General features: G+C 48.1%; 2 gene segments (V, D, J or C); both read right to left on the reverse strand.

Annotated features, from left to right (window-relative positions):
• Positions 1-8,674: 8,674 nt before the first annotated feature.
• Positions 8,675-9,179, reverse strand: LOC119907710. The segment is given in 2 exon segments: positions 8,675-9,018; positions 9,116-9,179. Coding segments are annotated over 2 exon segments (393 nt in total).
• Positions 9,180-11,946: 2,767 nt separating this feature from the next.
• Positions 11,947-12,548, reverse strand: LOC119907576. The segment is given in 2 exon segments: positions 11,947-12,277; positions 12,494-12,548. Coding segments are annotated over 2 exon segments (357 nt in total).
• Positions 12,549-13,389: the final 841 nt, after the last annotated feature.

Here is a 13,389-nt window from a genome sequence, read left to right on the forward strand (position 1 = left end):
CATCAGTCATGCCTGTCTGTTGCCATGGTAACTTAGCTCAGGGAGGGAAGTGAAACCAGTTTCAAGTCCAGTTTCATCCAATCAGAGGAAGACCAATAGAACGTCTCGGGTTACATACGTAACCCGAGACGTTCCCCTTCGAGGGAACTCGAACTGCGTCGGTTACGACACTATGGGAATGAGATACCCACTAAACCGTGCCGAAAACCCCGCCTGCCCCTGTGTGCAATAAAGTGGCACTACTAAGAGGAGAGCGCACGAGTGCCAGGTGCCGAAGGAAGGTCAAGACTGTAAAACCGAATGAATGTGTGCGGAGTGGCCCAGCCAGCCGCTAAACAACATCCTGGAAGAGGCCCCGGAAAGGAGGGCTCGAGAGGCCGCCTTGCCTCTGGTAGAATGAGCCCTCACAGCCACAGGTGAAGGCAAACCGCGCACCTGATAGGCCAGGGAAATAGTCTGAACAATCCAGTTGCTAATAGTATGTTTGGATGCAGGGAGCCCGGCCCTGGGAGACCCAAAACACACTAGCAGCTGGTCAGCCTTCCTCCAACGGGAGGACCTCAGAGTGTAAATACTCAGTGCTCTGACAGGGCAGAGCAGATGAAGTCTCCTGTCCTCCGCCGTCACATGAGGTGGAGGATGAAATGCCTGCAGCACTGTGGACCCTGCCGCACAAGAAGGCACTTTAGGGATGTATCCTGAACGAGGGTGCAGGATAGCCCTAATATTCCCCGGGGCAAACTCCAGGCTTTGCGGGGAAACCGAAAGCGCTTGGAGCTCCCCCACCCTCCTCAGAGAGGTGATAGCAAGGAGAAAAGCCATCTTGAGGGTCAAGTGCTTAGCCTCAGCTGACTCCAGGGGTTTGAAGGGGGCCTCAGCCAACGCCCCAAGAACCACTGCCAGATCCCAAGTGGGAACCTTGGACCGAGTCGCAGGTCTCATCCTCCGGGCACCACGGAGGAAACGTACAACCAAGGGAAGTTTCCCCAAGAACCCCTCCCTCAGAGGGGTGTGGAAAGATGAAATAGCTGCCACGTACACCTTGAGGGTGGAAGGGGAAAGACCAGCAGAGAACCGGTCCTGGAGGAACTCAAGTACCTGAACCACCGGGCAGGTAACAGGGTCCACCGACCGCTCCCTACACCAAGTGGAGAAAACACTCCACTTCAGGCCGTACATCCTCCATGTGGACGGGGCCCTGGAGCTCAGGAGGGTCTCGACTGCTCCGGCTGTTAGACCCGCCTCTAGGTACTGTGCCCCCTCAGGGGCCAGACCCACAGTCGCCATATGGCGGGGCAAGGGTGAAGAACCCGGCCCTGCGCCTGGGACAGCAGGTCTCTCCTCAGAGGGACCCGCCACGGCGGGCCGTCCAGGAGCGACATGATGTCCGAGAACCACACCCGGGTTGGCCAGAACGGGGCTACGAGCAGTAGGCCGAGATAGTCCTGGCGGACCCGCTCCAGAACCCCGGGAGCAGAGCGACTGGGGGAAAAGCGTACAGACGTAGCCTCAGCCACGAATGTACCATGGTGTCCAGACCCAACGGGGCTGGAGGAACGAGAGAAACCATAGCGGGCAGTGCGTAGTCTCTTGAGACGCAAACAGATCCACGTCTATGGGGCCGAACTCTTCGCACAAGAGCTCCACCACTTCGGGGTGTAGTCTCCATTCCCCGGGCCTCAGCCCCTGCCTCAACAGCAGGTCTGCTCCCTGATTCTGCGTCCCGGGGAGATACATCGCCCTGAGCGATAGTAACCTCTGCTGGGACCACAGGAGGATCTGACGCGCCAGTCTGTCCAGAGGGCGCGAGCGCAGACCGCCCTGGTGATTCAGATAGGCCACCACCGCTGTGTTGTTCTCCTCGGAACGAACCAGGACGTGGTGGCCTTGGAGATCGGGCAGGAAACTCCTTAGAGCCTGGAACACCGCCAACATCTCGAGACAGTTGATATGCCACTCGGATCGATGCACCTGCCAGGATCCCCTTGCAAAGCGGCCGTCCATGACCGCGCCCCAGCCCGTGAGGGAGGCGTCTGTCGAAAGAACCAGCCGGCGACAAGACCCTCCCAGCACGGGCCCCTGGGACAGGAACCAAGTTTCCTTCCAAACTGTTCCTTAGCCACCACTGCAGGGGTCTCATGTGCAGCAGTCCAGATGGTATTACGCTGGACGCAGCCGCCAGGAGACCCAACACTCGTTGAAAGTGTTTCATAGTGATGGCGTGGCCTAACTTCACCCCTTTCACGGCAGCCAATATGGTGTCGACACGTGCCGGAGACAATTGTGCCCGCATCGTTGTCGAATCCCATGCAACCCCTAGGAACGTAGCCCGTAGGGTGGGCGCCAGCACGCTCTTCTTTGCGTTGAGCCTCAGCCCTAAACGCCGCAGACGAGCCAGAAGGACATCTCGATGCCGAACCGCCAACTCTCGAGACTGGGCTAGGATGAGCCAGTCGTCGATGAAGTTGAAATCCGGATGCCCCGGAGCCTCAGCGGGGCCAGTGCTGCATCCATACACTTGGTGAATGTGCGAGGGGAAATTGCCAGGCCGAATGGAAGAACCTGATACTGGTAAGCCACACCCCCGAAGGCAAACCTCAGGAACTTCCTGTGAGAAGGACGGATGGAGACCTGGAAATAGGCGTCCTTTAGATCTATCGTGACGAACCAATCCTCAGATTGGATGTGCGTCACGGTGGCGGGGATGATGAGCATCTTTAACCTGAATCTCCTCAGAGACCGGTTAGAACCCGCAGATCCAAAATAGGGCACGCAGCCCTCCGTCCTTCTTGGGGACTATGAAGTACCGGCTGTAGAACCGGCGTCTCTGTCTGGGGGGGAGACACGTTCCACGGCCCCTTTCCTCAGCAGAGTACGAACTTCCTGTCCCAACACCGGACCTTGCTCCGGGCGGACCACAGTCCAAACCACCCCCTCTCTTCTGTTGAATTTGGAGGGCGGGTTTTGAACTGTAGTCGATACCCATCTATGGCAGTGCGCAGGACCCGCGGAGAAATGTTCGTCAGGCTCCGCCAAGCGTCTGCAAAGTCTGCCAACGGAACCAGCCCCTCGGGGCTGGTGGTCGGTGTCTCGTGCGATCTTCTGGTGGACCCCTGAAGCCCCAGAACGGCAGGGGGGAGCCGCCGAAGATCCACGGTGAGTGAGTCGGGATGCCGTCCGCCTGCAGACCCTCGGGGCAGGCAGTACGGCGCGGACTCGATGGTGGCAGGTGCGTCCTGAACGTGTAAACGGCGGGATAACATCACCTGTTGCCACGGCGGAGGGGACCTCGGTCGGCCTCCGGGAGGGGTGGGGGGGGTGCGGGAGGGGAGAAAGACTCCCCTACCCCGGTCTTCCCTGAGCTCCGTCGGGACTGGATGACGGTCCTCAGATCGCGTCTCTCAGACGGCTGAGGGTGAGAGCGCCGTCTCACTGCCCCAGCTCCTCGGGGGGGCCCCCGAGAAGCGACACTCTGCTTCCTCTCCTCTCCGTAGGAGCTCGTAGAGGGAAGGGACCTACGCCTGGCAGCCTCAGCTGCCTTGGGTCCAGACCGGCGAGGGAGGTACTGGCGGAACGCTTCGCACTGCGTCTAACGCTTCGTGGTTCTGCGAAGCTCCGCCAGATCTTCCTCGGAGGGACCCCCCCTCTGAACCATCTCCTGTAGCAGGTTGGCTTGGTAGGCTTGAAGCACCGTGGTGTGCAAGCTCGCACCTGCCTGGCCCGCTGCCATGTACGCCTTCCCCACGAGCGTGGATGTGGTGCGACATGGTTTGGATGGTAACGCCGGCTTCTCCAGGGAGGACGCAAGTCGAGGGGAGAGATAGCTCGCAAGCTCATCCTCCACCCGAGGCATCCTCCCATAACCACGGTCCCTAACCCCCATCACATTACTGTAGTTCAGTGATCGGGGTGTGGAAAGCCATGTAGAGAAGGGTCTGCCCCATGATTACTCAGTTCATCATGTACTTTCTTTTCAGGAAACACCCGGAAGTCATCGTCCACTGCGCTGAGCACGTCCGCCTCCTCGGAGTCGGATTGCTGCAGCGTCTCCGGATCCAAAACCGCGAGCGGGAGAAGCCGAGAACGGGCTCCCGAACGAGGAAAGGAAGCGTCGGAGCCAGCGGATGAAGATTGGGAAAAAGCCTCAGCCGTCCCGAAATCCTCCGACAGATCACGCTGTGAACCCATGAGTGAAGCCGCCGGGCCGCCTCAGCGGCCGCAGGGCCCTCGCCACGGGGAAAACACATCCGGCCATCCTCGGAAAAGAGAGCCATGCTGTACCTCAGTACCCGCACGGAAAGGGCTTCGCAACGGGCGCAGGCAGCCCCCTCGAGAGCTGCCCGTGCGTGCTCCATCCCCAAACATGAGACACACATCTCATGAGAATCTCCATCCGTGATGTACCGAGGGCAAGAAAAAACACACCTTCTGTACATCTGGTTGCCGGACATGCTGGTTGCCGGACATGCTGGTAGACTTCTTCTTCAGGTAAGACATACTGCTCGTAGGACTGGAGCTTTCTTCAAACAACATACAGAGCGCCTGCTGAATAAAAAAAAGCTAATGATGAGTGTGTACAGGTGTGCTTTATACTCCTCCGGTTATTCCGTCACACCTTACCGTTCTAGCAACAGGCCAATAGGATTGGAGTGATTTCATTCACGTTCAGACCTGCTTCGCCTAGAGGCGTTCCCATAGTGTCGTAACCGACGCAGTTCGAGTTCCCTCGAAGGGGAACCAGCTGCCTCCTCTGCTGCAACCAGCAGGACGTTTTCCATCTTCACTTTGTTTTAATCAGGCTCAGTCCCTGTTTGTCCAAAATGTATCTCAATATCTGCAGACATCAGAGGACAAACATCTTTATATTTATATTATATATATATTTATTTATCTGTACAACAATTAGTGTCTTTGCCATCTTTACCACTGCCACTAAAAAAATTTAGTTTGTCAGGTTAAAACAGTTTTCTGTAGATTCTGAAGCTCTGCATTTAACAAGTGAAATCCACAAGCACAAACAATTGTCTTTTTAAAGCTGACAAAATTGAGGCACCGTTCTCACAGAGGGAACCTTTGAGGTTATTGACACTGACTTTACTGCCCCTCAGTGGCTGAGCTGGAGACTTCAGCCAGACTTTCTAACAACACTTACTATCAACGCGTTCTCACTCCCGACTCGTCACATTTTGACACTTGGTCAAGGCCCTTTTGCATCATTTATTCACGTTTAGGGAACTGCGGTCAAGTTAGCAATGCTTAGCAATAAGGGTGTCGAGCAGGAACATGGGGGCAGCAGGTGACCCGCAACCACAGATCCAGACTCCACAGCTCCAGAGCCAGAAAACCTGCAGGAAGTGATAGGAGGAGAGAGGAGAGGGACGAGAAAGCACAAGACTACCGGAAAGGGGAGAAGTTGTGTTAGTAACATGCAATAATGGGATGAGGTTGCATGTAGAGGAGAGAGGAGCTTAGTGCATCATAGGAAGTCCCCCGGCAGTCTAGGCCTATAGCAGCATAACTAAGGGATGGTTCAGGACTCACCTGAGCCAGCCCTAACTATAAGCTTTATCAAAGAGGAAAGTCTTAAGCCTACTCTTAAATGTGGAGATGGTGTCTGCCTCCTGAACCCAAACTGGAACCTGGTTCTACAGGAGAGGAGCTTGATAGCTGAACGCTCTGGCTCCTAGTCTACTTTTGGAGACTCTAGGAACCACAAGTAACCCTGCATTCTGGGAGCGCAGTGCTCTGGAGGGGTAGTAAGGTACTATGAGCTCTTTAAGATAAGATGGTGCCTGACCATTAAGAGCTTTGTAGGTAAGAAGAATGATTTTAAATTCTATTCTGGATTTACTGGAAGCCAATGCAAAGAAGCTAAGACAGGAGAAATATGATCTCTTTTCCTGGTTCCTGTCAGAACACGTGCTGCAGCATTCTGGATCAGCTGAAGAGTCTTAATGGACTTTTTCGAGCAGCCTGGTAATAAGGAATTGCAGTAATCCAGCCTAGAAGTAATGCATGGACTAGTTTTTCTGCATCATTTTTAGACAGGATGTTCCTGATTTTTGCAATATTACGTAGGTGAAAAAAGGCGGTCCTTGAAATTTGCTTAATGTGAGACTTAAACGACATGTCCTGATCAAAGATAACTCCAAGATTCCTCACAGTGGTGCTGGAGGCCAGGGCGATGCCATCAAGGGAAACTATATCTTTAGATAATGCGTCACGGAGGTGCTTAGGCCCCAGAACAATGACTTCAGTTTTATTAACTAACTGATGAGTTTCATCTGGTTTGATCGATAGATATAACTCAGTATCATCTGCATAACAATGAAAGCTGGAATATTTCCTGATAATATTGCCTAAAGGAAGCATATATAAAGTGAAGAGGATTGGTCCGAGGACAGATCCTTGCGGAACTCCATGACTAACTTTGGCATGCATGGAGGACTCATCGTTAACATGTACAAACTGAAATCGATCTGATAAATAGGACTTAAACCAGCTTAGAGCGGTTCCTTTAATGCCAATAAAATGTTCCAGTCTCTGCAATAGGATCTGATGGTCAATGGTATCAAATGCAGCACTAAGATCTAATAAAACCAGTACAGAGACAAGTCCTTTGTCTGATGCAATAAGGAGGTCGTTAGTAATTTTTACCAGTGCTGTCTCTGTGCTATGATGAGCTCTAAATCCTGACTGAAAATCCTCAAATAAACTATTGCTCTGTAGAAAGTCACACAGCTGTTTAGCAACTGCTTTCTGCAGAACCTTAGAGAGAAATGGAAGGTTAGATATAGGCCTATAGTTGGCTAAAACATCCAGATCAAGTTTGGGCTTTTTCAGAAGAGGTTTAATTACAGCTACTTTAAAGTACTGTGGTACATAGCCTGTTGATAAAGATAGATTGATCATATCTAGTATAGAGGTGCTGACTAAGGGTAAAACATCTTTAAGCAACCTAGTCGGGATGGGGTCTAAGTGGCAGGTTGATGGTGCCCCGTGGACTTTGAATGCTTACGACTATTCACAGTCACCCAGCCCCCCCTTCCTGGCTGCTCAGGAAATCCCGGAGGACGGCTACCAGAGGCTAACTCAGGCTGTTCCGCTCCGACTACCGGGGACTGGCTAGCTACAGTAGCTAAAGACTGATCTACTGAGGTGCGGAGCCGGACTTCTAAATCACTGAGCCTCGCCTCCATGTCTAAAAATTAACTACACTTATTACACGTACCATTACCGCTAAAGGAGGCAGAGGAGTAACTGAACATCTGACACACTGAGCAGGAGAAAGTAGGAGAGAGAGAGGTGGAAGGAGAAGCCATCGCTAGCTGCTGAGCTAAAGTCGCTAACGGCTAAGCTAAAGTACTGTAGCGTCAGCTACCAAAACTTTAGAACAACTATGAGATTGAACAGCAGTCACTAAAAGATGGAAAGAACTGTGAGTGCTTAGGCAAAATTACTGTAAAGAATAAGTGTTTAGCGGACAGTTGGCCGCTGTAATCAAACAAATGTAACTGTTATTTAGTGAGAGTAGCACAACACGGTACCAACACACAAGCACCGGAAACGGAAATGAGTCGACACGCTTACTGCAGTACGTCAGTCAGGGTCAGTAGAGAGGAGTCTAAAAAACTAGAACGGTAAAGGGATTCCCAGAGCGTTCAAAACTGACGACTATGGCTCTTGACCTTGCGTCCATATGTGACGACTTGGGAGTGAGACCGTGTTATTACCAGCAATACTCGGAGCCAGTCCTGAATGTCCTATGCAAAATCCTGCCATGGGGCCCTTCTACCTGAATCATGAGCAATGTAAAAAATTTGCCATTGCTGCACAGTCACTAATGACACTGAAGTGCTCTCACTACAATCCTCCCTCCTTTAAAACAGTCTGTCTCTGTAATAAGCTCAAGAAAAATCTAGTGCAGGTTTGAATGGACCTCTGCGCAAAAACTCAGTCCTCATGAAGTCTGTTAAGTTTGTAACTTCATTTGTCTCTGTCTCTAGTCACCTGCACCAGCCATCGGGTTGTGATCTCTGGACCCAATCCTCGTCCCCCTGCCTGCCCTTCAGCCTCCACCTCTCGGGCCTCAGCTCAAGTTCTCTGCCTGCCTGCTGCCCTTCCCGACTGTGCTTACCATCCACCTCTGTTCACACTAATAAACATCCTAAACTGTTCTCTGGTCTGCTTCTGGGTTCTGTTTAGGAAATCTTGACAATGTCACCATCAGTAATGGTGTGTGTGTGGTAAGTGTAATATAATAGCAACAACAATAATGTATTTAATCAAATAATTTTTGTAGAAAAGTAAAAATGTTGAGATTTAAAATGTGTCTTGATTAAGAAACTATAAATAATTATGAGAAGGGCCCTTTTTTCCCCACTTGATCCTCTGCCCACCACACTGTCTGTGCATGTCCCTGTACGTTCAGATATGTGCTTTGATATCGACAGTATGATGTGTCAGACGCATCAGACAGGAGTCCAAGAGAAACTGACTGTTTTCCAACTTATCTTGTGAACCTGACCTCCTGCTGAGGAGGTCAGGTTCACAAGTGTGTGTGTGTGTGTGTGTCCTCAGTGAACTGTATCAGTCTCTGCAGTAGCTTCCAGCTGCAGCAGTCAGTTCAGTTTCTGTTCAGTCTGACTGAGGGAGGTTTTTATACAACGCATTTTCACTGTGGGAACACAAGCTGACTGTTGATCCAATGATAACTCTGACAGTAGTAAACTGCTGCATCTTCAGCCTGAACTCCACTGATGGTCAGAGTGAAGTCAACTCCATTCCCTGCTCCACTTCCACTGAATCTGGAGGAGATTCCAGAAAATCTGTCTGATGTTAAATAGATCAGAAGTTTTGGAGCTTCACCAGTTTTCTGATGGTACCAGGCCAGGTGGTATTGTGAACCAGTGTAGTGAGCAGCTGCTGGACTGGCCTTACAGTCAATAGAGACAGTCTGACCCAGCTGCACTGATTTGGCTGCTGGCTGAGTCACGACAAGATTTTGTCCAACAGACCCTGAGGAGAGAGAAGAAACACTGGACATGAGATGGTGAGGTGAAACTCAGCTACACTCCAAATGATTTTCACATCACAGAAAAATGATTTTCCTCACCCTGAGTGAAGCAGAGGAGAGTCCAGATGAGGACGGAGACCAAAGTCATGTTTTTGATGAGGAGGATTTCTGTGGCTTCTGTTGTCATGAAGGACAGCTGTCAGTCATCCAGTGTTCAACTCTCAGGACTATAAAGTCTCCCAGAGCACTGGAGCATGGTGCTGCTGATGCAAAGTGGCTCTCTATGGAAATGCTCTGACTGACTCCAACAGGGACTTGGATTACTCTGATGATGCTGCTTCTCAGCGGATCAATACGTTTACCAGAGGATTGATTAGGAATGTGTCAGTGATCATTTTTATGGACATTTGCTTTGATGACTGCAGAAAGATTTTCTTTTACAACATCTTCTGTCTGCTTTCATTTCATTCTAGAGGGATCAATTTGACTTTCAGACCAATGGAACAATATATACGTAAAAATGGGATTCATTCTGAACAACTGTGTCACTGTTTGATAAATATAACATGAAATAGTTCATTCTTTTAAAAACAGCAAGTGTGTTTGTTGAGTTTGTTGTGTTCAAAGTCAGAGAGCCGTGTCTCTCTACAGTGAGAGGTTTTTGTACGACGACTCAATCAGTTTGTATCACTGTGGTACACGTTCGGTGGAGGAACCAGACTGGAGTTTGGAAGTAAGTTTCTGCACAAATATTAAATATCGTATCATCAGCAAAGGTTTTAATTTCTGTGTCTGAACATTTGTAGTAGATATAAATTTCCTCTGGACTGATCTAAATCACTTTAAAGACTCAATCTTATTGTTCGTTTCTCCTGTTTAACCATGAAGCTGAACTCAAAGCAGCTTTACTGAACTTCTCTTTAAACGTTCCATTTAATTTGTGAAATGTGAACAGCTTGAACTGCAGCAAATACTCGTACATTAAAAATGATTCAGCCTTTAATTCTGCATTTTAAACTGTTTAGAAGTTGAGTTAAAATTATTTTGAATAGTGTGAATGAAGATAAAAATGTTTCCAAATCCCGTCCTCTAAGCCGATTGGTTCTTCTCCTAGGTGATGCCCGTCCCACCCTGACGGTGCTGCCCCCCTCCAGCGAGGAGCTGCAGCAGGGGAAGGCCACGCTCATGTGCCTGGCCAACAAGGGCTTCCCCTCAGACTGGAGTCTGGCCTGGAAGGTGGACGGCAGCAGCAGCAGCAGCAGCAGCTGGGAGGAGAGCAGGAGCCCCGGGGTGCTGCAGAAGGACGGCCACTACAGCTGGAGCAGCACCCTGAGGCTCTCTGCAGACCAGTGGAGGAAGGTGGGCTCTGTGACCTGTGAGGCCACCCAGGGCTCCCAGACTCCGCTCTCAGAGACACTGAGGAGAGACCAGTGTTCCCAGTCCTGACCTGACTCACTGGGACTCTGCTACTGGTTTTCCTCTGCTCCTGCTCTCACTCTGCACTCTGCAACTGTCTCTCTCTTTTCTTTGACATCTTTCAACAGCAAGATTTACTAGCTTGTTGCACTGTTTCAATATTATTTCAGTGTTTCCAGATAATAAAGACCTTTTCATCTAATCAGCTGTTTTCATGTTTATTATCATCAAAGTGTCTTAATAAATGTTCTAATGCCATAAATGCTGTATAATGAGTTAATAAACTCAAACAAAACTCCTCACTATAGACTCTAAAATTTTAAACGTTTAGGTGTTTCCAAAAGATATGCATTTTTCTTCATATAAATCTAGTACTAAATATTATACAGCTGAAATAAAAAGTAGTTTATCATCAGCATAGAAATATGAAATATTGAAATATTTACATACAGCTTCTGCTGAAGAACTCAACCACAAAGACAAATGAAAATTAAGGGAAAGAATCAAAGTGTTATTGAATCACATTTTTTTGTTTCAACCATAAAATGTATTTGTTCGCTGGAACACTTCTGGTGCACTCTTTCAAAATAAAGGCAGTGGCTCAGAAATTTAGTAATAAATACTAAGGATTAGCTGATATCATAAACCAGTTGTGTCTGTTGTTTAAGATTCTCACTAAAACTCTGCAGCTTTACTTGTGAGAATGTGGCCATGTAGCTTTCCACTTCTGGGAAGTTGACTTTTAGGTGGAAATATAGACAGTGATACACAGTAACTGCTTACAATCTATTGCAGTTTTGTAAGCCATTCAATAACATCTATCTTTACAAATCTCATAGTCTTTGTTGACATTGTCAGAAATGTGTAATTTAAATAATTTCTATCAATCATTTGTTTATTTCTACTGAGTTTTTTTTTATAACTATTTGTCCATCTATTTACATACAGGAGGATGTCAGAATGTTAGAAACACCTGAATATAATGAGTGAAACACCACCACTAACTCAAACCATCACCTCAATGCTAAAACTAATGTAATTGAATTAGCAGCTCTGAGTGTCAACAAAACATGAACATTAAAGGCATCACAAAAGTGGACGTTATGTCACTTTTTAAAAAATATAATGAACGGTAGAGGTGTACCTAATAAAGTGGACAAAGTGTATTTCTCTGCTTAATGAATAATGTCAAATGTTTTGGCTTAAAGAGGACTGTTTAAAACATGCTTTAGTTGCATTTTTTATGCATTTCTTGATTGTGACTCAGTATGTTTTCATATAACTAATTAAACTCCTTCAGTTTCAAGTCTCTGCTGTTAATTTTATGAAAACAGGTAGCTTTAACAAATCAATTTAAGATCAAACATTTTCTCCAGAATTACTTGTAAATTACCACCTTATTAAACCATTTTGTTCCTGAAGACACTTTGCTGTAAAAGTCTGAACAGGTCTCATGAAGTTTTAAATTTTTAGTTTCAATGCAGCTGTTGAGTCAGATCAGTTCCTCTCTAGCTGACGGAGGTTTTTGTACGACGTTGTATCACTGTGTGAACGAGTTAGCACCCTGCTGACAGTAATAAACTCCTGAATCTTCAGCCTGAACTCCACTGATGGTCAGAGTGAAGTCAGTCCCAGATCCACTTCCACTAAAACGATCTGGAACTCCAGACTGACGAGTTGTAGCTGTATAAATCAGGAGTTTAGGAGCTTCTCCAGGTTTCTGAAGGTACCAGTGGAGGTTGGTATAAACACCTGTACTGGTTTTACATTTGAGAGAGACAGCCTGTCCTGGAACAACAGACTGAGATCCAGGAGACTGAGTCAGGATGATTTGTCCTGATGAACCTGGAAAAGATGAAAAAGAGGAGAAGGGTTATTGAGACAAATCCAGCTTGGAGAAAGATGATCAGCATCCAAACAGAAGAGTCTCATTTCTTTAAGATGGAGAACAGATGGAAGAAGGTAAATGCTGCTTGTTTCAGTGTTTCTCCATCACAGCAGAACATCATTGTGGTGAAGCTGGTTGCATCCTGAAGCAAAGTTTTCAGAAGAGAGTCTCACCCTGAACAAGGAGCCCCAGGGTGGCCAGCAGTAGAATCAGTGACATCATCATTGTGCTGCCGGCGTGTCAGTGGCTCTGAAAGGCCTGGACAGCCACTGATCAACACTGGCCTCTTAACGGCTGGGAGCAGAGAGGCAGGACAGATATGCAAACACACAGAGTCAGTGAACTGTAGCTGTCCTCAACATATCATGCTGTTTCCTCCTCACTGCTGCCTGTTTACAGGTTTTTACATCTGCTTACACACAAAATCTTTACATGTCCCACAATTTTTGAAACCTCTCACTCAAAACGACAAACTACACACCAAATCTCCAAACCAATAAGCTATTTCTCTGCCTTTCAACAGGAAGTCCCTTGTTTTCCTTTTCCAAACACAACCAATCAAAATGCTGCACTTATTCACCAGGTCACACAGCCACTCCTCACAGGTGCAACAACTAACTTCTTAACAGATCACTAACCAATCACTGCTTAAGTCTAGACCTATAAATAGGTCAAAGGTCAGATTACCTGTTTTGAACAATGGAAGCCAACAATGGACAGAGATCAAGGGGATTAGGAGGGAAAGGCAGGTGACGACAACGGTGACAAGTTCAAGGAGGAAGAGTTCAGACACACAGTTATTGATCATGTGAGAAGCAGGACTGAGCGTCCAGCCCAACTTGAGTAACTTTACAGTGGTGTTCATAATTTGAACTTTCAGAAATGAGAACAGGTACACAACTATCTAATACAGAGCAGCCAAGGTTTGTTGTAATCTGGGATAACGTTAGTTTCCACCGGGCTGCTCTGGTCCAGGACTGCTTCACAAAACACGATAGCTTCAAAGTTGTATATTTCCCCCCTTACTCCCCATTCCTTTATCCAATTAAGGAATTCTTTTTCGGCTTGG

This window comes from Micropterus salmoides, unplaced genomic scaffold (genome assembly GCF_014851395.1).
Source record: "Micropterus salmoides isolate LMB-PRFRI ecotype aquatic unplaced genomic scaffold, ASM1485139v1 Ms_hic_scaffold_17, whole genome shotgun sequence".
Taxonomy (NCBI): Eukaryota; Metazoa; Chordata; class Actinopteri; order Centrarchiformes; family Centrarchidae; genus Micropterus; species Micropterus salmoides.